The following is a 22792-nucleotide window of genomic DNA, read 5'->3' as shown; positions in this document are numbered from 1 at the left end:
TTCTGGCTCCTGTAGATTCTATTATTCCTTTTTCAAACATGAATAAATATGATATTATATATATACACATATTTTCATCAAATGGAGCAACATTAATTAAAACGGTATTTCTTAAAAAAATAGATTTATTCAAATTTAAAAAATGTCCTATTTAAAGTCTGTCATTTAAAAGCAAATACATAGACTACATATATAGAAATAAAGCAACCAGGACACCAATATAAAACAATCAGTTAAACAACACATTTTTGATTTTTACAAAAATGAACTCTGAGTTGGCAATTACAATGTTCAAAAATCGTTGTGCAAAACTTTCATCAGTTGAATTATTAGTACATACATGCAAATATATGTTTACATGCACAGAAAAGTAATAAATTACACTGCATCTGCAACCACAATGTAGACAGTTCAAAAAGGGGGGCTATGTACTGCACATTTTAAAACACTCCAAAGCACCCAGGAACTAGAAATAATACAAATAGGATTACATTCTGCTATTACGCAACATACACCTTGCAAATTTTGTTCCCCAAAGTCAAGTAAGGACTGCCATTATAACATCGAAATTCCAACTAAATGATAACTTCAGGAATCTTAAAACCCCTCAAAATAGACTTGAATACATCTTTTCAAGTGTGGCCAGATCAGTGCTTCTACCCTTTTCTTTAAAATGGTTGCTATGGAGACTCCTCTTCCAAAAAAGATGACACAGCAAAATTCCATGTCCAAATTACCCGACTCAAAATGTCACTTTCAAATTCAAGACAATATTGGCAATTTACAAATGAGTTCAATTTACCCTGACAAAGTTGTAAGCTGAAAGTAACTCCCTAAAATATTTAGGCAGTAGAGGAACTGTATAGATGGGTGGACGGATGCATTTTTAATGGGTGACACTATTTCTATTTAAAAGAAAAGTAAAGGTGACCAGTGGATTTTCATGTTCAGTGCAAACAAACTTAATAATCCACATCCTTCCACATATTATTATGTTAAGTAGACAGTCTTGATATGTTCCAACAACCAATAATTTGTCTTCAAATTACATTTTATATACCAAAATAATTCTATTAAAAAAGAATGATACCCATACAAAGTGTTCACAAGCTTTTAGCCAGAATGTGTCCAAATCTGTTTTCATTGATAATATAGTAATTAAAAGGTGTTACTCCAAGCACACAATAAAAGTAGTACTGTAATAAAAAATAAAAAAATGAGGCCAATTGGTCATAACTATTAAGACTTTTCACAAACAAAGGCATATTAAGAGTAGTTTAAAGCAACAGTTTTGATTTGCACACCAAGAACGGAAAAGCAGGGCTTCTGAAGTGAAACAAAACAAAAAACTTTAAGACCCTTCAAGAAGTCTAACTTTGGTAGCATGAGGAAATCAAGATGATAGACACAGTGATTTTCAGACCATCAACACACATCTGTTTAACTCAAAAAATATGTATGTATGGAGAGGGAGCCAGTTTGGCACTGACATGAGTCTATATGTATCTAACTTGTATCTGAAAAGTTCCAGGACTTGTGTCACTAAAGATCCATCAAATCTGAATTTCAAGTTTTCCGCTTCGACATAATCCTTTAGAATAATGCACTTCGCCAACGTAGTCTACCTTTTTGAACACACTCCCTCCATGTCCCATTTTTGTTCTGCCTAATGGATAGTTTGTGTATGATGACGCTATTCAATTTTGTATTTGGTGCGGAATCTCTCCAGAAGGGCTCTCAGAACATTCCCGGGCTTCTGCTGGTGCTCGTCTATGAGAGACTGGACAGCCTGTTTTACCTGTAAAGGAAAGGATCAAATATATAGTCTTCTCATGACATCATCATCATCCACGTGCCATTTTCTCTGATTTATTTACAGTTAGTAATCTGAAATGCACCTTGGGTCCATCAATTTTACTAATAAGATCTGAGTATTCAATCCAATTTAGGATCAAAATGAACACTCCTCATGATAGTGACTAGCAAAAATTTGAAATGTGCTTTGAGCGTACTTTTTCTGCCAGCTCTGAAGCACTTATATTAGGGTCGTAGAGGATAGGATCGCCAAGGAATGTTCGGAACTTCACTGGGAATCCACCATATACAGGAGCGATAGGAAGACGAAATCTCTCGTACAGCCAACGGAAAAATCCTGGTCAGAAAAACACAGGATCAGAACATTGGTGTCTGGTGTGATTAAAAATGAAATAGATAAATAAATGATTACAATTAAGGCTGAAAATGTAATTGTATTTGTGAATTTCGTGCAGGTGAACAGAAGTAAAATAAATATTTGATTAAAGATAAAAAAGATGGCAAAAGAATTCGAGCCAAACAATTCAATGAGCACTTACTCAGTGTTCCCAAAGATCTGAAGCCTTCTCGGACATTTTGGGTAAACATTGGAATTATAGCCTGAAACATAAAAGATAATACAGTATATCTACATAATAACTGTGCATTTTTTAAAATATTTTTCTAAATGGCTGTGCTTAGCATTTTGTTCCTTACCTCTTCTGGATACTGTAACCATAAATGAGATGTAAGGGATTGTTTTTTAATTTCAGGAAAAACTACGTACCACCTTAGAATCGATGGCGACTTGGGCGAAGCCTTTGCGTTTACCCCAAAGAAGAGGATAAGTTTCATCGCTGAACAAAGCCTCCCTCACACCTCCTGGAGAAATGCCCAACAGGTGACCATTCTTCAGTGCCTGTACACACTCCTCCTGAGGACCATGCATCACACTGAACACCTCCAATAGTAATTTGAACCCTGGCGGAACGATGGATAAAAACGGGTGAATTTTCTTGCTTAACTCCTATTCCACAAAGGCAATATTAATCAGTTAATTAATCGGGGCACATATTGTAAAGAAAATGATGAGGTTTACTTTCTTATTACATATAGTACTGCACTCTTGTAGATTTTGTATCTGTCAGAGACCGCACATACCTGGTATTTTGAAAAGGAAGTGGTCAGCTACAGAGTGGCAAGTTCGTCCTTTCTGGATAATAACATTAGCTAAGAAGTAGTAGTAATCAATCGGAATGGCTCCATGATAGTACACTATTAGTGCTGGTCCTTTGTCTGGGATTTTGTCCATCCCATGGATCTCATATCCTGGTGGAAAAGAAAATTACACAATGCAGAAGTGATTGAAGACAAAATAACTGCATATTACTGAGTTACTGCAAAGAAACATCTAATTTCAATAATTCTAAAAGGTCACAACCACTGTCCTGTCGAAGAGTGGATTTAAAGCTTCCACAATTTGAGTAAGTTTCCACCGAATTTAATCCTACCATGCCATATAGCGCCATGTCCATCCCATAACGTTGCCAGAGTCTTTCTGGCTCCATCCCAAAGGTTGTTGCAGTATGCCTCTCTCAACTGATTCTTCCTCTGTTAGAGGATAAAAAAAGCAAAAATAGTTTAACAACTACACTGCAACTTAACTTCAACAGCTGTGATTTGACTAAAGGACTAAAACTTTTTGTCTGTGCTCTGCCTACTTGGATCTCATTCAAAATTAACAAAGTTCTTGTTGACAGAACCTAGAGAAGCCTTGAATGACTGAAAAGCTGTATATGGTGAAGTACTGACAGTAATCTGGACATGAGTGATACAAAATAAAAAACGCATTCAAATTAATATCATGAAACAAAACATTATTTTTGCCTACCTTGTAGACATGAAGAAAAAGTATCGAGAGGTAGAGGAGGATGACGATGAGGAAGGGTAGGATAAAGACGATCGCTAGAGGGGTGAAGACCCACAATAAGTATTCGAGAACACTCAGGTAGTCCTCTACCTGACCAAGGCCAACCCATTCCTCCAAGGCATGAAAGCTACAAAGCTGCAAACAAAAATGGACATCAGTAAGTTCAATTGCTACATGCAAAAAATAAAAAAAATTGATTAACACAGCAGTTTATAATATCTACAGATAAAATTGTTGGAACGTTCCTGAACATCCACAATAATCACTAAATATATTCAGATGCTGTAAAGATCAGCAGTGGGAATTCTTACATGTTGCTTATATTATAACAGAATAGATAACAGAAATGTCTTACTAGGAAGGCGACTGTGTCCTCTGCTCCCGTCAGACATGACTCGTTTACAGCCTTTGACATCCTTCCTTGCTGTCACTCACTGAAGACGTGGCTCTGGATTATTCAAATGATGATGCCTGAATAGCATTTGCGACTATAACTAAGTAGGTAAGAGAAGGAAACGATTAAATTTGAGTTTTTTGGTGGCGCTGTTAGGAAAGTCACAACTTCATAATAGTATTGTCTCCCATGACAAACGTGTTTGGAATAATTAGAAGGGGATTAGCTTGGCAGAAGCAATGTTATTATCATAACATCGACAAAAACGATGGGCCAGTGAGTGTGGCGTCATATTTACTCGCTGATAAAATTCAGAATTTACGTAAACAAGGCAAAATATGAGTTAATTAAATTATAATGGCTGGTTGTAGAGACATAATTTAAAATTATATTAGCAACGATATTTAACTAACAAATGCCTTCCTGGCGATTCCGGGGTCCGCGATGCTTTGAGTGTAACGCAGAAATCGGTCCGGTGGGGACATGTTTTCGAGGGAATGACAGCGAAACCCCGGACATAAATAAATGTTAAAGTATTTTTTTTATACATCGATTTAAAATACGAGATTTTTTATGTAGTCAAATTTAAAGACTATCACTTCCAACCAGTGTGGTTGGAATCACAACCACAGACCACAAACGTAAAAAGATTATTTTATTCTGAAATGTTTTGCCGGGATAATCCGGCCGGAAGACTCTCACGACGCACAAATAGTCTTCCCATGCTGCCACAACAGTAAATCTGGTTTAATGTTTAATTTGTAAACAATTCTGATTAATAAGGCTGAATTGACTCCATGATGCTGGACAAGAACACGGTGTCAGTCGTGGCAGACATATTCTTCAGCAGAAAACATTCATCCGAAGAAATAATCCACTGCTGCTGCTCCAGAGCTTTTGTACAGTAAGTGATCTTTTTTCAATTATATCTCGCAAACAAACGCACTTATTAATGTGTATAAATTGTTTAGACGCTGTGTTCATCATCTTTTTGTCTGCTTCTTCCTAGTGATCGAGAGTTATATCGGTCAGATAATAGACTTCTCTCACCTGATCAGGCAGACTCTGCAATCCAAGGTAGGTTTTTGATTATATTTTTATATTTTATTTGACATATTTCATTGTCCATAGAAGAGGAGAATGAGGAAGAAGAGGGTGATGAAGAAGTTGAATTTTTAGATGAAGAGGCTCAACTGATGTCTAGTATGGGTCTGCCTCTTGCCTTTGCCAGCTCTTCCAGCCAGCGTAAAAAGGTATGTTTGCTGATTTCTGGTTAAAGTGTGAATACTATCTAAGACTGCACAAGATATCGAAAAAATATCATTGTGTTCATGGAGAATGCAACATAGCAGAGACTTATAAGTTTCAGATGGATTTATGTGCTTTTATTTGATTTTGACCAGTCAGATGCAATGCCATCTAATAATGTCATTCTGTTACTAATAACAAACTAATATGTCATCAGAGGCATTAATAGATATATCAGATCTGATTATATTTGTGCTCATGTGGCAGGAGAAGAGATCTACCAAACAACCAGTTACCAATCAGACACCATCTCTTGAGGAACAGGAGGAAAATGTGCAGTTTACTGACAAAGGTAATACGTAACATAATTTATTTTTATTTTTTTCAAACCGGCAAACTGTTGACCGACACTGTTCTTGGCTCTGTTGTATCTTTATGCAGTTTAACCTACATCACTAATATGTGGCTTGTGCGGGGTTTGGATTGAGTGTATTATTGTTTAGAATATCAATATATCATGTATTTATATGTGTTCTCTAAAGGAGGTGAATAGGAAAGGTGCGTTTAAAAACAACAACAAAGAAAACAATAATGTACAACTTGTCTTATTTTCTTGTACTGTGAGTTCTAGCAGCAAATAATTATCCTTGCAGTTGGGCATGGTTGTTGCGGCATCATCAATTACACAAAAGCATTTCATACACGGAAGTTTTCAAAGGCCAATTCTAGACAGAGCTGGTTTCCGAGGCCAATTAAAAGTACTTACCCTAAACTCCTCCCAAGCCACAAAACCCTCATCCCACAAGATGTAATGACGTTATGAATCACTGTGATTTATAGTTTCACTAATGTCTGTTTGCACAGACATCAGTGATCCTCTGGAAGAAGGATTGAAGACAGAGACGCTCGATGAAGCAGTCGAAACCCCATCGACCAATGATGCTGGCTGGGAGACATACTGGGGTAGGACTGATGTTACAAATGTGGACACATTCCGAGTATTTTATTTCATGACAAAGCACATGTAAACATTTTGGATCAATCTCTATCAGATACCAATTCATCCAATCTAATTGATAATTGCATCCATAACAACTAAGTAATGGGTGTCTTTTATTTTATTGATCTCTTTCTGGGTTAGCTCAACAAGGTGAAGCTCTTCTGTGGAACAGCTGGCTGGAGAAACATCCTGATGACTTGCAGTCTACAGAAGATTCCCAATGTGTGACTAGCCCATGGGACGACCCCAACAAAAAAGCCATCTGGGATCAACACGCAACAGACACCTATTATTACTATTGGGAGCAATACTCATACTGGGCAGCACAGGGCTGGACCACAGACTTATCTTGTGAGAAGAACACTTGGGAAGAAACTACAAATGAGCGGGTGGATGAAAGTGTAGTGAACCATTCAGAGGATCGGCTGGATGAAAAAAATGATGGTGTCGAGGTTTTAAATGATCTCCTTGAAAAGAACTGCACTTTAAAGGCAGGTGGGAACATCTCAGCTGACTCTGGAACAACCAGACAACCTTCCGATATGGCCAGTGTTCCAAAGAAACATGCCGAAGACTGTATTTCTGAGCCCTCTGATGGGGGTAATTCTGGTAAGAAATCAGATGTTTCCTCACACCAGGAAGGAACCCAACACACAGGTAATACTGAGGAGATGGAGATATAAATCATATTGCATTATCAGACATATTTCATTATCATTTTTGAATTTTAGCTGGTAGGAGATACGAAATAGAATGTTATTCCACATTTGCATGTTTGCCACTCTATGTAGGTGTGTACAGTATTGAATTACAATGGATGAATATTCTTTTATTTTATTTAGTTGAAAAAAAATGTCCCACACTAGGTCAGAATGAATTGTTTCATCAAATCACTGTATCAAAAAGTCTGTTTTTATTTTTGTTTATTTATTTAGAGTCTCAGCAGGCTGCAGGGAGTCTCAACATACATGTAGGTTCTTCGAATCAGGTATCAAATGGGGAAGATGATGATGATGACGAAAATCCCTCAAAAGGCGGACAAAGTAAAATAAAACGCAGGTAAATTTGAACATTGACTTCTGGTGTATTTTTTCACCATCAGTCACTAGTAGCAGTTCTTTCATCCTTCTGGTACGGCCTGCATATCGAAATCCCAGAAGTTTAAATGTCATGATGCTATATATTATAGTGTTACTTTAATTTTTGCGAGTAGTGTATATCATGGATAGTGTAAAAATAACTTTCCTGATGGCTCATTTTCATTTTCTCTGCAGCCATGAATTTGACGTGGAGGAGAACCCACATCTCACATGTGATGAAGCCTGGAACAGACTTGGACTGAAACACAATCCAGAGTCACTGTGCGTCTGACTTTTTCAGATTTGTTATTTTAATCTCCATATCAAGTTTGTTTTAATCCATCATCAACACTCATATGAATTTGAAAATAATAATCTGACCTGTCTTTCAGGTTCGACAGTGTTTTTAACTTTAAAAGCAACTTGGGACAGAAGCGTCAGAAGCGGTGGTGCTCCAAGAGACCTGGCAACAGTGTGAACACACACATCAGATTCACTGAAGATGGTAGCACCATCCTCCAAAAGGTAGGAATCCGTGTTTGTACTTGTACTTTAAACACACTCCCGTTAAAATAAATTAACTTAAGTCTACTCTGGGTCATGCGAATCTTGGTGTGCACCAAACAAGCGTATAACTGATTGAAAGAGGTGATCTTCAACCAATTACACCAAACCACTTGAGTTAAAATGTGAACACTATACCGATAACTAAAAACTGCTCTGTTGTTTTTCACAGGTTCAAAACTTTCTTGGGGCGATTCAGAGTGAAGCACATGCGAATTTAAATGAGCAACAACAGCATGAAGGAAAAAGCATGCACTCGGAGGAGGAGCCTGACAAAAATGACGTCAGTAGTGAGAACGTTGCACATGGAAGTCATACATCATTTGAAGAGGAGAGTCCTAATTTCCCGGACATTGAGAAGAAGGATATCGAGAGAGAGGAATCAACTAGGCAATTGGAATGTTTGGAAGTCCCAGACTTTCTCTTGCCTGACAAACCTCCAGGGAATGTTGGTGAGTGCAGAACTATATAATAATTTACATTTAGGATTACAGTTGACAAATGAAAAAAAATTAAAAAATAAAAAGATTTTTTTTTTTTTTGTGAAGAAAACTTTTGCACATCAGGATTGTACATTTATGTATGGTATTCTTAATGATGAAAAATCAATTCTGATTGTGAAAGAAGCAAAAAAGCCAAAGAAGATGAATAAACGATGGAGGAAGCAGAAGATACCGGCAGACATGGCAGCAGAACCAGGGCTGGCCAAATACTGGGCTCAGCGGTACAGACTCTTCTCTCGCTTTGACGAAGGAATCAAACTGGACAGAGGTCTTTAAATCTTGTCATTTTTATTCTTTGGTTTTTGTGTGCTTCTGCACCTTTTAAATGTCCCCAAACTTAACATCGTCACATGTTTCAGAGGGCTGGTTTTCTGTGACACCAGAGAAGATTGCTGAGCACATTGCCCTCAGAGTGGAGTCCAGCTTTTCCAACACTCAGCTGATCATTGATGCATTTTGCGGAGTTGGAGGAAATGCTATCCAGTTTGCATTGACTGGGAAAAGAGGTAAAAATCTGTAAAAACACAAATAGCTTTTCCTAATGAATTTGAAATAGTTGAATTCAGCTTTCAATCAAGGATTATCAGCATGTATGTTCACATGTCCTGTGTTTTTACTCTCAGTCCTAGCTGTTGATATTGACCCAGTACGTCTGGACTTAGCACGCCACAATGCTACCGTTTATGGCGTCGCACATCAAATCGAGTTTATTCAAGGGGACTTCCTTCAGCTGGCGCCTCGTCTCTGCGGTGACGTTGTCTTCTTGTCGCCCCCCTGGGGAGGACCAGACTACCTGACTGCAGAGGTGTTTGACATAAAGACCATGATGGAACCAGATGGATATCCTTTTATTTATTTACACCTTTTTGCTGTTTTTCTTTATTGACAATTTAACAGTCTATCAGTAAGCACTGCATGACTTCCTAGTTAGATTGTTTGTGCAGTAAATTACTTTTCTAACAACTCAACTTTTGTAACGACAAATTATTTCAATGTTTTGACAATTTTGATTTCTAATAATGACATGATAAGTATTATATTAGTTTCTATCCTTAACTGGGGTCACTTTTCAGATTTTTCATCTGGCTAAACAAATATCAGACAACATTGTGTATTTCTTGCCTCGCAACGCAGACATGGATCAGGTCAGAATCTTCACTGTCGTAAAATGTGTGGAGGTGCAAAAGTTAAAAAAAACATTTTGTGTTTTTTGAAAATGGTTCTGGTTATGCAGATGCTATGTCCATCAAATCCAAGTTTTTAACACCTGCATTATTGGGTTCAAAAGTCAAAACACATCAGTCCATTTTCTGTACTGCAATATAGTATATATCTAACAGGAATATCTAACAAAGTTTTCTTTACAAAGAAAATAATGAGTAAAATAATGAATGCATTGGGCACGGCAATGTTTGCAAATGTTAAATTCATTACTTGGAGCATTCAGTAGCTTTTGCATAATCATTATGCCATAATGAATTTGATGTCAATTTATATAGAAAACTTTTCGACACTTGACAAATCTTATAATGGTGTGTCTCTCAATCTGTCCACAGATTGTCTCCCTGGCTGGTCCTGGAGGTAAGGTGGAGGTAGAGCAGAATATCCTCAACAACAAGTTAAAGACCTTAACTGCTTACTTTGGCAGTTTGATTAGGAATGACACCTAAACTCGGTAACAAATCTTTTCAAGTTCTTGATTTGCACTGGATTCATCAAGTACATAAAAATGCCACAGGGACTTTATTTCGTACTTTTTAATCAGGATGTCTATCTTGTGCCTGTAAAGTACAACACATTTTAACGATTGTTTATAATCAATGCACTCTTAATCATTTTTCTACTTTGTGTTATGAAACAAATGTTTTCATTTTTTATAAAAAGTGCTTGTTCATGTCCACATATGGGCTGGAAGACTTGTTTTATGGAAGGGTAAAGAGGATTTAGGAACCTGTATAAACCATGAAGTGTTTATTAAAATGTTTATACAGTATGTATAGTATACACATGTAGTCAAGGCCCAAAACATTGGCACCCATGTGTTTTTGTCAGAAAATAACACCAGATCTCACAGAAATTAGAGCAAAAACAAATGCTTGGTTGTTGTTTTATTTGTACGGGAACAGCCAACACAAAAAGCCAAATCTGATCATTCCACACAGACCTCCCAAAATAGACTGGATAACATTTTTGCAACTTCACTTCATACTTGGTAGCACACCCTTTGGAAAAACTGGTCCGCCAACTGCTCAGGTCGCTCTGATTTGAGGAATGCTTCTCACTGACGGAGCTAGAAGGGGTGCTGCGAGGGCACTGGCTCCCCCTAAAAAATCTTTTGGACATTTTTTAATGTTTCACCCTCTATTCTCTGCAGAGAACGTTTTTCAGGGTTTTCTGAAGAATTTGGGGAGGAGCTTGTCATTTTTTTTGCTTTGTTTCACAAACCTGCTATGAAACGTATTTTAAAGTATTAGTTTCAACAAGTATATTTGTTTTTTTTGTTTACATTTTCATCTCACCTTCATTTAAATAGGGTTTTGTATACACGGACACACTAAAATGAAATACTGTATAAATATTGCAATTCATCTGGCATCCTTTCTTTAATCTCTATAAGCAATATTGGTGTACTTTGTAGGAAAAAAAATCAGTTTGCAAAAAGTCAAGTCATATTGCAAATGGTTAAGTAGAGAGACTTATTATCTCTGGCTAAGTTGCTGTATTTTCTCAGCTAATTCTAAGCAGTGAAGGACTCTAGTTTTCTCTTTCTGGAGATCATCTGGGCTTATTTGCCCCATTAGCTTGGAGGAGAAGTGGATCAGATCTTGCATGAAAAGACCCACTGCCCCTCTGGGTGTTGGAGGGATTTCAATCAGTTGTCCGGACTCAAATTGAAAGTTGATATTCTTGGCTCTTGGGAGGCCTGGTGCTCGTTCCTCAATCCAAGTCAAAGGTCTGAAAAAACAAAAGGTGAAATACATCAATTAAATCAATCAATTCAAATCACCCATTCACAGCAAGAATAAATTAAATGCATGAAAGCAGTAATTTCCCTCTCGTAATATTGCTTAATTGTTTTTTATTTTTAAAAATCACTGAATAAACATTACTTGGGGAAAATATTTTGTTATACGCTTAAATAAAACAAATATGTACAAATAAAATACAATTTAAACTTTATCCGATTATTCATTTAATCGATGGAATAATTGATAGAAAATATCGATTCTAAAAATATTAAATGGGGGCAGTCCTAGCTCTCTTAACCTCAATAGGGTAAAAAAAAAACACTAAAAACAACCATTATTTTGCTAACAAAAAGCAGCAAAGGGCCCCCACTCATTCTTTTAGATATCTGTCATCTTATAATTTTACAAGGTTAAAATTGTTCTCTCACTTTTTGTCAGCAGTTAGCATTTTTGCAGTCATCTTGCTGTAGTTAGTGCCCAAGTCTTGTTCCATGGTTGCTGCAGTTACAGAGAGCTCCCCAAACAACACAACCAACCAGGTAAGACGAGCGATGCCACTAAATGAAAGAAAACCAAATCCTGGCTTCAGAACTCCACCTAAGAAAAAAACAAAACACAAAATTCAATAAGCCTGGTAATACTATAAATGTATCTGGTCTCACAATATAAGTTACACTTTTTTCGTAGTTTGCTTGGTTCTGCGAGTTATACTAAGGTGGGACTTGTGGATATTAAAATGAGTAGACTGGATAAAAATGAAGTAGTAGTAAAAGTAGTAGTCATGGCAACAAATGTGTGATGTATGTCTAGATTAGCATGCAGCTTCCTTATGCCACAACAAAGATTTATGGCACCAAAAAGTGCACTAACTGACCTCAGAATACAACACAGGATAAGAATTAAGGTAAGACATTTTGATTTATAGTCAGAAAAATACGGTACCACCAATAGAACCATAACCTGTAAAATGAAGCGTTCCCTCCTGCAAAGTTTTTCCTTTGACCTCTGTCTTCAGCCATTTGAAATCTTCTGAAAAAAGTTCTATGTGCTCCTCGTGAAGAATCACCCCTATCACACAGACACAATATTTTATCTACAATGTTGACATATTGAAGTTTTTTTATACTCTTGATCAATACCTCTCAATTGACTAATCATTTGAGAGATGCGTTTCAAGATTTTTGTACTTGTACACTAAGTCACACATTATTATCACCTTTCTCCTGCGCCAAATTCCAGAGTTCAACAGCAGCTTTGTAGTTTAGCGTCATGGGATACTCCACACAAACATGTTTCCCTGCCTGCAAAAAAGTTCTGGTACAGAAAAACATCAGTGCACAAAACTTTTAAGATGACCTTGAGCAAAGACACATTTGAGAAATACACTCAGGCAGAAATATTGAACACTTATGATTATTTTACATACCTGACACCATCCTCATGTGATGCATTCTCTGTGCAGATGAACGCCACGTCAATGTCTTCTCTGCTCAGAGCCTCTTCGATTGGAATCTGACTCACTCCTTGCTGACTGTCCAGAGTTCTCCTGTTGACAAAAATATTAACGTAAGGTGTCATCAACTTATGACTTAATAACGCCATATTGAGTATATTGAGTTCACTCTTAAAGTGGTTTGTATTTGTGCGTAATGTGTGCAAGACTGGAGTTTGTTGCGACCTAGAGACGAATCCTTGGACAGTGAATTTCTCAGCAGAACTGCCCGGCAGGGAAGATAAGATGTCTCTGATCCTCACCCAACCTGCTGTCCCGATGCCCACCACCACAGCTCCAAACGTCATGCCTGTGAGAGGAGGAGAGAACGTTGCATTGATCATGCCTTGCTAAATGAACCAAATCATACTGGGCCAAACAAGTACTCACTTTGCATAGTATAAGACTACGATCTAATTGATGGGGGTTAGGAAAATGGACAATGTGGACGAAGGATTGTTGTAAAAGATGATGTCTTATCTAATGTATTATCTAAGTATTTTGGGGGGGGGGGGGCGGTGTACCCATCCCTCGGTATCCAATGTTCACGTAACCTGTTATTTGAGAATCAGTACACCCTTAACATTTCGAATCTGGTATGCTCCCAAAGTAGGTTACTTACTTGATAGTCGGCACACTACAATTTTTGCGTGGAAGTAGTTTATGCTCTGCGCCCCGTTGTGCAGCGTGATGACAGTCCTAGCTTGTTCGCTTTTGTGTACTACTAAGTGCGTGCGTGTGTGTGTGTGCCAGGGAAGCCACGCCCCTTATCAGCAGCGTGCTATGGAAAGCCGATTGGACATTATTTGTTTCGCGCTTTTGTGGGTTATGGTAGAAGGAAAAGGGTCGCCTGTGAATTGTCATTTTTAAGTATCATATTGTTAACGGAAAGAGAAACGAGTTAATCTACCATTAAGTGTTCATTCAAATGTGTTTATCGTGGGTTGGTTAGGAACAGACGTTATCTCAGTTTCCAGGTTTACATCATCGATATGATGAAAGTGTGTTTCTCGTGTTTTTTTTTTCTTTTTTCAAGTTCTACAAGCTTATCTAAAAAAAACCACACCCACTTGCAGATGAAAAGTTTGGTAGTTAGCTAGGTTTCTATTCATTTATCTAAGACAATTCGCATCCTTCGATAGCTCAGTTGGTAGAGCGGAGGACTGTAGAGGTTGTTGATATCCTTAGGTCGCTGGTTCAAATCCGGCTCGAAGGAGTTCATTTTTTTTCTCAGACTAAACTTTTGCAAGACCTACCAGTGTAGGAGTTTATTGGATTTGTGTGTTGATGTAACTTCACTTAGATGCATCCTTCGATAGCTCAGTTGGTAGAGCGGAGGACTGTAGAACTTGTTGACATCCTTAGGTCGCTGGTTCAAATCCGGCTCGAAGGAGTTCCTTTTTTTTCTCAGACTGCATACTGAAAAATTCAAAAACCCACCAGTTTGGGAGATTGTTGCATTTGTTTGTACATGTGGCAATGCACCAATGTATCCTTCGATAGCTCAGTTGGTAGAGCGGAGGACTGTAGAACTCGTTGACATCCTTAGGTCGCTGGTTCAAATCCGGCTCGAAGGAGTTCCTTTTTTTTCTCAGACTGCATACTGAAAAATTCAAAAACCCACCAGTTTGGGAGATTGTTGCATTTGTTTGTACATGTGGCAATGCACTAATGTATCCTTCGATAGCTCAGTTGGTAGAGCGGAGGACTGTAGAACTTGTTGATATCCTTAGGTCGCTGGTTCAAATCCGGCTCGAAGGAGTTGCTTTTTCTCTCAGACTGCATACTGAAAAATTCAAATACCCACCAGTTTGGGAGATTGTTGCATTTGTTTGTACATGTGGCAAGGCACCAATGTATCCTTCGATAGCTCAGTTGGTAGAGCGGAGGACTGTAGAACTTGTTGATATCCTTAGGTTGCTGGTTCAAATCCGGCTCGAAGGAGATGTCTTTTTCTCAGACTGCATACTGAACAATTCAAATACCCACCAGTTTGGGAGATTGTTGCATTTGTTTGTACATGTGGCAAGGCACCAATGTATCCTTCGATAGCTCAGTTGGTAGAGCGGAGGACTGTAGAACTTGTTGATATCCTTAGGTCGCTGGTTCAAATCCGGCTCGAAGGAGATGTCTTTTTCTCAGACTGCATACTGAACAATTCAAATACCCACCAGTTTGGGAGATTGTTGCATTTGTTTGTACATGTGGCAATGCACCAATTTATCCTTCGATAGCTCAGTTGGTAGAGCGGAGGACTGTAGAGCTTGTTGTCATCCTTAGGTCGCTGGTTCAAATCCGGCTCGAAGGAGTTGTTTTTTTCTCAGACTGAACAATTCAAAAATCCCAAAATACTCGCAATGCCAGATAAATGAAATTGAGTGCAAGATGATTGAGTGCAAAGTGTCCGACTGAAATATACCGTACGCCATCCTCCCCACGCCCCCGTGCACGGGGCTTTCATATGGTCTTTGTACACTTTTAGACCTTACTTTTATTCCCATATAAAGTTAACGTGTTTCTAAAATGTGCATAAGTTGTTATTAGAGTTTTTGTCTCAGTAGAATTATATGTGGGGCCAGAAATGAACTCAGTACAGTAGTGTTGCAATCTAACATAGTACCCGCCTTCCAGAACCCGACAGGCACATGGCGGAACAATAATGGAGCGCACCAAAAATGACGTTTACGGAAGTTAGGAACGCAGGCTTGTCCCACGGCGTCCTTACTGCTTGATACTGATGAATGAAGAGGTGAACATGCTAAATAAAATTTAGTTGCGCTGTGAATCAGTAAGACAAAGTAAGGATATCTCTAAGAAATGATTGTGATTTTAGATTAATTTTAATGCTTGTCAATTAATCACTGACAGTCGAGTCGTTAATGTCATTTCTCACTCAGTGAAAGTGTCAATGAGGGACTGGCGAACTGTATCGAAGGGCAAATCTGCAGTATCTGCTTCTGGTCACAACAGTATTTCCTTTTATTAATTTTTTTATTTACACAGAAAATGAGGATTTCCACCAATAAACTGCAACAGCTCACAATATTCACCACTTTACTGACAGGAGGAGGCATTGGCACCATGTACTACCTGATGCAAAGTGAGTATAAAACTGTTAGGTCATTAACGTTTGATTGTTTTTATTTTTTTTACACTGACTGTACTAAACTATACAGATAAGAAATTGTTGTTGTTCTTTTTTTAAAATGAAAAAAAAAAAAATTCCGGTACACAATTTATCGATGCAGAATTTTCATTGAAAGCTCACTGATTTATTTTGAGTCTCTCGACATAAAAAGAAAAAAATCAAAGGTGTCACTTCAGTTTTTTGGAAGTAGTAAAAATGTGACAGTATTTTGTTTCAAAGGATAAACCAGATTTTTTTTTTGTATCATATTAGAGAAATTTGCTGAGTCAGACTACCACAAGTTGCCTCTGCAGAAGTTGGAAGCATGTACGGTCGCCATGGAGAGTTTGGGCGCTCCACCATTAAAAATTCACAACATCCATCTGACTGACAGGCACAATCGAATAGACCACCAAACAGCACAGGTACTGTGTTTAGAAAGCCACATGGTAATATTTTTTTTTATTTACATAGCATGCTCAACATAAGTGAGTGTATCCTTGATGCCTTTACTGGCATCTTCCGCCACCATCGGTGCCAACACACCATCAGTTGACACCTCCGCCCCTCTTTTCACCTCAATGTCCAAAACATACAGCTGCAAATTTGATGATACGATAACAAAGTTGATCATCAAAGTGCACATACTACTACTACTTGGGTTCTGATTTCCTCCCAACCATGCCCTTCTCGGTCTCACTGTCATTGCCGAAATGAGCAGTGAAGTCACCCAGCAAAGTCCATTTGAGGGATTATAAATTTGTGTTGAGCTCTGTATGTATTCATTAGAGCTTCTATGGTTTTGCAGATAAAGATCCCTGTTACTGGCTCAAAAACTGGGGGCTATTTATATACATCTTCCATCAGAGACCCACTCACCAACAGGTATGTACATTCTATTCCCTCAGTCAAAATACATTTATGCTCCAGAAAGGACCCACTGATTAATTAGAAAGTTGGAAAATTGCCGTTAAAGCAGCAGGAGACAAGTTTACTGCTGCTTTAATGGCACTTTTAATGAATGTTTTAAAAAAAATATTAGACCAGCAGCAATACAGTTTTTTGACTTTTAAATGTTTTTTTGATTTGGAAAGAAAATCCGCGATGTAGTGAAGCTGCGATAAACGAACCGCGAAGTAGCGAGGGATCACTGTATACCAATTTGGACTTGATGTCATGATGTTGTATTTCTATTGTTGCAGTATACGTATAGAGTCAAAATTATAAAACCCAATACCCTTCACGGGCTAAACGTTGGCAAATATTTCAAAACTGTGTTTCTGTAGATGGAGTGTGAAGCTGGCAGTTTTGAGACTCAAAGAAGGTGAGACCATTGACCTAATGAATCCTCCGTTGGTGGCATCAGAATGGCATCTTGAGGATACCGACTGATTGCAACTACTCTTCACGACTTCAAGGTAGAATTAACCCCACACTAGTTGCAGAAAAGCAATTTAGGGATTTCAGGTAGACCACATTTGTAAGTAATTCACAACAAGCTCTGGCTTCTTTTGTTTTACTTGATATTTTGAATTCTCTTTACTTCCTCAAGTCAATATTTTGTCTCCAAGACAAAGTGGACAATGTTCTTCTATTTATCATTTCGAAACTGATTTTGAAGCCCCCAACAATGTTCAACTGACTCACTTACCACAACTTCCTACTTTTTGAATCATGCGCAGTACATATAGAAACCACAGCTTGAAGGTTTAAACCATTAATATGAGAAATCAGTGATTTATGTGTTACGTTAAAGAGAATATCATTATTTTAATCTCAGGGAATCATATCTTCATCACGCTCATGACCAAACTGTGACAATTTTGGCAAAAGTGTGAAGAATTTTGCTTACTGCTCTGCCTGTGTGAAAGTTTGTATGAGATATTGCACATGCATACTTTATCAAGTGAGAAGATGGATTTCCTGTAACTGCACTTAAATATTTTATTTTCCATACTGAATATAGAATTTTATTTCAGTTTTCTTTGCTATCGTTGCACCCTTCATCCTGGTTTCTTTTGCCTTGCATTCATAATTTAGTTGGTTTGATATCTAACTTAAAATACAAAATAAATAACAGTGACTAAGTGATCGAAGACCCTGCATCACACCCACTTCGATTATTTGCTGACTGGTCAACATTATCGCACACACACCAGCCACCAGTTTACACACACGTACACAACATCTGTGTGCACATCTCCTGGAAGGAAGCCAGCACCCCTACTTTCAGATTCTCGATCTGCAGTCAGAATTGACTTGCGTGCTTCTTTGCGATCTCTGACCTTTAAGCCTTATATGGAAAGCAGCTTTGGTAAGTAATTAAGTGTGAATTTTCATACATAAATAATCAACCCAGGTTTTTATTCAAGTAGAAATTGGATATAAAATGAACTGCTGTTTTTATACCATATGAAATTTTGTAATCAAATGTTAGTCTGATTAAAATTTAGGCCATATGATACTGTTTTAAATTGCATCAAATCTTTTTAGTTGTGTGTTTGTATAAATCATAGTTGTTATTGTAGAGTAGTTATTGTGTGTTTACCTCTTTAGGAGAGTAATAATCATATTGAGCAACACACTTTGAGGCAAAAGACAAATCAGCACTCTTTACAATTTATGATTCTTTTTTACTACATAATATTTCCTCAGAGTATAATAAATGTAAGAAATCAAAATTGCAGCTGTTTCATTTCTAGAACAGTTTTTTAGGGAACAACAAACTCAAAGGCAATAAAAAAACAGAGTAAGAAAAAGGCTTTTTACTTGATCGTCTGAATCTTCGTTCAGTTTGCAATTCATTTGTGTAGCCAAGGCCTTGATAATTTATACAAATATGATAAATGCATGTGGTATAATTTATCAAAACTGCATCCGCTAACCTTACTGAAATCACAAAGCAACCTAACTTAATTGTGTTCCAATACAGTAAATGCATAAAATAAAATATCACAGTTTGGTAGCAAAATAACATGGCAATGTGTATTCCTTTTTAAATATGACATTTTGATTGCTACACTTATAATAAAATAACTTAGACTTAGACTTAGGGACATTTATTTAAAACAAATAATTATAGTTTTGTGACTTTGTGTATATTTAAGATTTCTTGCACTACTGGGAACGACATTGGCCAAGGTTTGCTGTAAATAAATGGAATAAAATAACACCTCTCTGCAATTGATCACGAACATGGCTTTTTCCTTTTTTTTTTTAAACCTCTGAGAATGAGTCATTTTTGAGAATAATAGTATTGCACACTGCATCTGTGAAAGTCAGGACATTTTACTGCACCACTCAGCAGTTTCTGTTCTCCCTTTTGGGGTGAGTAGTAATAGACTAAATGTAATACACACATTCTGTATTGTTCCCATATCAAGACCAAAACTGAAATATTAAGACTGATTGGTCATCGAAGAAGTATATATACATAGTATTTAGAATTTTTTTTAATTCTTGCTTTCAGTTTCAAGTTTGCATCAATGATTTTAAATTAGGCTTAACAGTGGTCTAACCACTTTGTGTGGCTCAACAAGTAATGTTGTGACATTTATCAGTCTAATATACTTTGCAAATATCTCTGCGCCTTAGGACAATCTCCAACCATGGACACGGTTGAAGACCAATATTCCCTCCTCATGGATCTCCTCAATATGAATGAGACATATGACCCAAGCTATGTTGTCAGCGAAAGTGTCAAACTCTGTAGGAAGTCAAACGTCAATGATTTTGGCTCCAAATTTAACCCGGCTTTCTGCTATGTCAATTTCTTGCTGAGTTACCTTGGTAATGGCCTCGTCCTCTTCATCATTTACAAGTATGAGAAGCTCAACACGGTGACAAACATTTTCCTGCTCAATCTGGTTCTCTCCAACATCCTGTTTGCCACCAGTCTCCCATTTTGGGCAACTTATCATCTGTCTGAATGGATTTTTGGGAATATTTTATGTAAATTAGTCAGTAGCGCCTACTTCATCGGTTTCTACAGCTCCATCCTGTTCCTCACACTTATGACCTTCGACCGATACCTTGCAGTGGTGCATGCAGTAGCAGCTGCTAGAAGCAGAAAGAGAAGCTATGCTTTTATATCCTCTGCAGTTGTTTGGTGTATCAGTGTTATGGCCAGTGTGAAAGAACTGATTTTTCAGAACGTGTGGAAGAGTCCTTTCAACGGGCTGGTGTGTGAGGAGTCAGGATACTCTGAAAGAACCATGGCATTGTGGCGTCTGGTCTCTTATTATCAACAATTTCTGGTGTTCTTCCTCCTCCCTTTGTTGATGGTCATCTACTGCTACATCAGCATCACTGTCCGTATCCTGTCCACTCGAATGAAGGAGAAATGTCGTGCCATCAAGCTTATATTCATCATCATCTTTACTTTCTTCCTTTGCTGGACCCCCTACAATGTCGTCATCCTGCTTCGAGCCATACAGAGCTCCAATCCCGATGTCGATTGCGCTGACTCGGACAAACTGGATTATGCGTTGTTTGTGACCCGCAATGTAGCCTACCTTTATTGTTGTATCAGTCCAGTCTTTTACACATTTGTGGGTAAAAAGTTTCAGAGCCACTTTAAAAGGCTGCTTGCGAAGAAAATCCCGTGTCTCAGGAGACACATAAGTCTCAGCAGCCAGAGTACACGAAGCACATCACAGAAGACACCGCATTCTGAGTATGAGTACTAGAGGAACTACATGCTGTAAATAGAAATTTGATGGAAACAATAAGCAATGAACGTTTCAGAAAAAAATGGAGAATTGCTGTTGTAGTTTCTCATAGAATTTCTTTTTTTTTCTAAATGATTTCTGTATGACTTTTATACCATGTTAATCATTTTATTGTATTTTAGTGCTTTCATTTCGATTGTCCTTAGCTGGACAATCTCATGTATACACGGCATTAATGAAGCAAAATTAAACACTGGTTTTGGTTTTGTGTGTGTATGTGCGGGCGTGCATGTGTGTGTTTCCGATATAAAGTTTGGAATACTCACTGTCTTGGTTTCTGATAAAAATTTGTTGTGCATATATTTTACTTTTTTTCACTAATTCGGCGATTTTTGAGTACATTGTGTGTCAACAGAACATTCAGTTTCCCGGTTATAAATGTCACTATTGTATTGCTTTCCCTCAGAGCTATCTCCTTGTCGTATATATTGAGCGGAACCAGAGATTCAAAGGAAATTGCGGTTTGCAAATTTCGGCTACTTCCAGGAAAGGGTGCCAGTATCAGTAACACAGCCAGCACATGGAGTTTTCTATTTCTTTCCCTATTGTTTGTTTTAAATGGTTGTTTATCATTTGCTCTTTAATAAAAAAAAACACAAGTTCTCAATGGAAAATAAAATGTTTCACATGATTCCTTTTTTTCCAGATGATTCTTGACATTATGTACTTCATGTAGGTATGTATACCTCCACCTTCCCCTAAAAAAAATCTGCCATGTGATGTGTTTGGGTTCAATTCAAATTCAAGAAAGTTTGCATTGTTGGAATATACCATAATTTCCGGACTATAAGCCACGACTTTTTTCCAAAATTTTGAACCCTGCGGCTTATAGTCAGGTGCTTCAATGGCGGCGAGGCGTATTTATGGATTTTTACGGCTTTCTGTGTACTGTCTTGCTTTGTAAAAAACTCATGTGCACGTGCGGCTTATAGTCCGGTGCGGCTTATGTAAGAAAAAAACTAAAATATCCCTGAATTTTAGCTGGTGCGGCTTATAGTCTGGTGCGGCTTATAGTCCAGAAATTACGGTAGTTAAAATACATTTCAACTGATCAGTAGTATAATGTGACTTTCCACTTGCACACACTGAGTACCTGTGTACTCAGTACGTCAGCGTGCACGTCCTCTGTGAGTTCCGGGCCTTCCCACTTTCAAAGTCTTCTTCCGCACTTGTAGACTTTAGAGCTTCTTTGTGGTCTCTCTCCAAAACGCCTTATAAAGAAAACAGAAGTGGTGAGTAAATGAGAATGACTTTTCTAGTTCATTTATCAATGTTCTTATTTTTATAGTCACTGTTTTATTGCTTTTGTTTTTTATGGAACTAAAGTTTAGGGTGTACTCTGTAATTAACAGCACATAATACTGTTTTTAATGATAGCAAATATTTTATGTTTGTCTGTTGAAATTTTAGGATATATTCCTTGATGCTTCTGTGCCCATTTCTCCTTAGAGGATACACTAAGAATCAATATTGATATTGAGAAAAAACATTGACTCTATGATATTTCCTCATAATAGATTACACTTAAATATTTTCTATTTCTCGAACGTAAGGGCAACTTAACAGTCAATACTGTACGTGTGACTACTAAATATTTAATTAAACCTAACTAAAAAAAAAGATGATTAAGAAAATAACTTTTTGATTGATTCAATCTATCTGTATATATGTGTTTATATATATATATATATATATATATATATATATATATATATATATATATATATATATATATATATATATATATATATATATATATATATATATATACACATACATGCACATATAGCTAGTTTGTAATTTGTAGTTTGTAAATGCAAAGGTGATCATTAACATGGCTTTTCACTGTTATTGTAAAAAAATAGAAAATAAAAACTACTGAACAAGTCAAGAGTAGTATTGCACACCAGACTGTTATTGTAACAGTCAGCAGTTTCTGTTCTCTCTTTTGAGTGAGTAACG

General features: G+C 37.3%; 4 protein-coding genes and 7 non-coding genes across 23 annotated transcripts in view; 9 read left to right on the top strand and 2 right to left on the bottom strand.

The window, feature by feature from the left end:
* Positions 1-107: 107 nt before the first annotated feature.
* Positions 108-4218, bottom strand: tmem68 (transmembrane protein 68). Its single transcript, XM_049748443.2, has 8 exons — positions 4080-4218; positions 3686-3859; positions 3306-3405; positions 2956-3123; positions 2582-2775; positions 2355-2415; positions 2013-2152; positions 108-1798 (listed from the first exon to the last, which is right to left on the bottom strand). Exons 1-8 carry the CDS (start codon positions 4137-4139, stop codon positions 1694-1696), a joined length of 1002 nt encoding a protein of 333 aa, XP_049604400.1. The 5' UTR covers positions 4140-4218; the 3' UTR covers positions 108-1693.
* On the top strand, positions 2568-11100 carry tgs1 (trimethylguanosine synthase 1). Of its 5 annotated transcripts, none has more exons than XM_049748427.2 (16): positions 2568-2695; positions 4902-5022; positions 5128-5195; positions 5250-5371; positions 5634-5718; positions 6231-6329; positions 6508-7023; positions 7302-7425; positions 7641-7727; positions 7838-7970; positions 8182-8461; positions 8634-8780; positions 8872-9018; positions 9136-9352; positions 9579-9657; positions 10069-11100. In XM_049748427.2, exons 2-16 carry the CDS (start codon positions 4916-4918, stop codon positions 10180-10182), a joined length of 2325 nt encoding a protein of 774 aa, XP_049604384.1. In that variant the 5' UTR covers positions 2568-2695; positions 4902-4915; the 3' UTR covers positions 10183-11100. The 5 variants fall into 5 exon arrangements, with proteins under 5 accessions (XP_049604384.1, XP_068509616.1, XP_049604386.1 ...); XM_068653515.1 differs by lacking the exon at positions 2568-2695 and adding an exon at positions 4097-4222; XM_049748429.2 differs by lacking the exon at positions 2568-2695 and having other exon boundaries at positions 4216-5022; positions 5253-5371.
* On the bottom strand, positions 10590-13754 carry blvra (biliverdin reductase A). The gene is made up of 7 exons (XM_049748444.2): positions 13596-13754; positions 13160-13283; positions 12908-13027; positions 12698-12795; positions 12442-12549; positions 11910-12078; positions 10590-11467 (listed from the first exon to the last, which is right to left on the bottom strand). Exons 2-7 carry the CDS (start codon positions 13279-13281, stop codon positions 11212-11214), a joined length of 873 nt encoding a protein of 290 aa, XP_049604401.1. The 5' UTR covers positions 13282-13283; positions 13596-13754; the 3' UTR covers positions 10590-11211.
* coa1 (cytochrome C oxidase assembly factor 1) overlaps positions 12914-22792 on the top strand; it is a 12263-nt gene continuing 2384 nt past the window's right edge. The window contains exons 1-6 of one of the 9 annotated variants that reach the window (XM_049748442.2): positions 12914-13047; positions 15977-16073; positions 16374-16525; positions 16909-16985; positions 17387-17518; positions 19695-19839. In XM_049748442.2, coding sequence (XP_049604399.1) covers positions 15980-16073; positions 16374-16525; positions 16909-16985; positions 17387-17492 — 429 coding nt within the window. In that variant the 5' untranslated portion in view covers positions 12914-13047; positions 15977-15979 and the 3' untranslated portion in view covers positions 17493-17518; positions 19695-19839. Of the gene's footprint in view, positions 13048-14950; positions 15772-15976; positions 16074-16373; positions 16526-16908; positions 16986-17383; positions 18415-19694; positions 21462-21576; positions 22063-22792 lie in introns of those variants that run through there. The other 8 variants (XM_049748440.2, XM_049748437.2, XM_049748439.2 and 5 more) reach the window with 8 other exon arrangements.
* Positions 14106-14189, top strand: trnay-gua (transfer RNA tyrosine (anticodon GUA)). The gene is given in 2 exon segments: positions 14106-14142; positions 14154-14189. It is a non-coding gene; the product is annotated as a tRNA-Tyr (tRNA).
* On the top strand, positions 14283-14366 carry trnay-gua (transfer RNA tyrosine (anticodon GUA)). The gene is given in 2 exon segments: positions 14283-14319; positions 14331-14366. It is a non-coding gene; the product is annotated as a tRNA-Tyr (tRNA).
* Positions 14467-14550, top strand: trnay-gua (transfer RNA tyrosine (anticodon GUA)). The gene is given in 2 exon segments: positions 14467-14503; positions 14515-14550. It is a non-coding gene; the product is annotated as a tRNA-Tyr (tRNA).
* trnay-gua (transfer RNA tyrosine (anticodon GUA)) lies at positions 14651-14734 on the top strand. Its single transcript is given in 2 exon segments — positions 14651-14687; positions 14699-14734. It is a non-coding gene; the product is annotated as a tRNA-Tyr (tRNA).
* Positions 14834-14917, top strand: trnay-gua (transfer RNA tyrosine (anticodon GUA)). Its single transcript is given in 2 exon segments — positions 14834-14870; positions 14882-14917. It is a non-coding gene; the product is annotated as a tRNA-Tyr (tRNA).
* On the top strand, positions 15016-15099 carry trnay-gua (transfer RNA tyrosine (anticodon GUA)). Its single transcript is given in 2 exon segments — positions 15016-15052; positions 15064-15099. It is a non-coding gene; the product is annotated as a tRNA-Tyr (tRNA).
* trnay-gua (transfer RNA tyrosine (anticodon GUA)) lies at positions 15198-15281 on the top strand. Its single transcript is given in 2 exon segments — positions 15198-15234; positions 15246-15281. It is a non-coding gene; the product is annotated as a tRNA-Tyr (tRNA).

This window comes from Syngnathus scovelli, chromosome 17 (assembly GCF_024217435.2).
Source record: "Syngnathus scovelli strain Florida chromosome 17, RoL_Ssco_1.2, whole genome shotgun sequence".
NCBI classification, from domain to species: domain Eukaryota; kingdom Metazoa; phylum Chordata; class Actinopteri; order Syngnathiformes; family Syngnathidae; genus Syngnathus; species Syngnathus scovelli.
The sequence above is the reverse complement of the archived record's forward strand: the minus strand, read 5'-3'. Positions and strand labels throughout refer to the sequence as shown.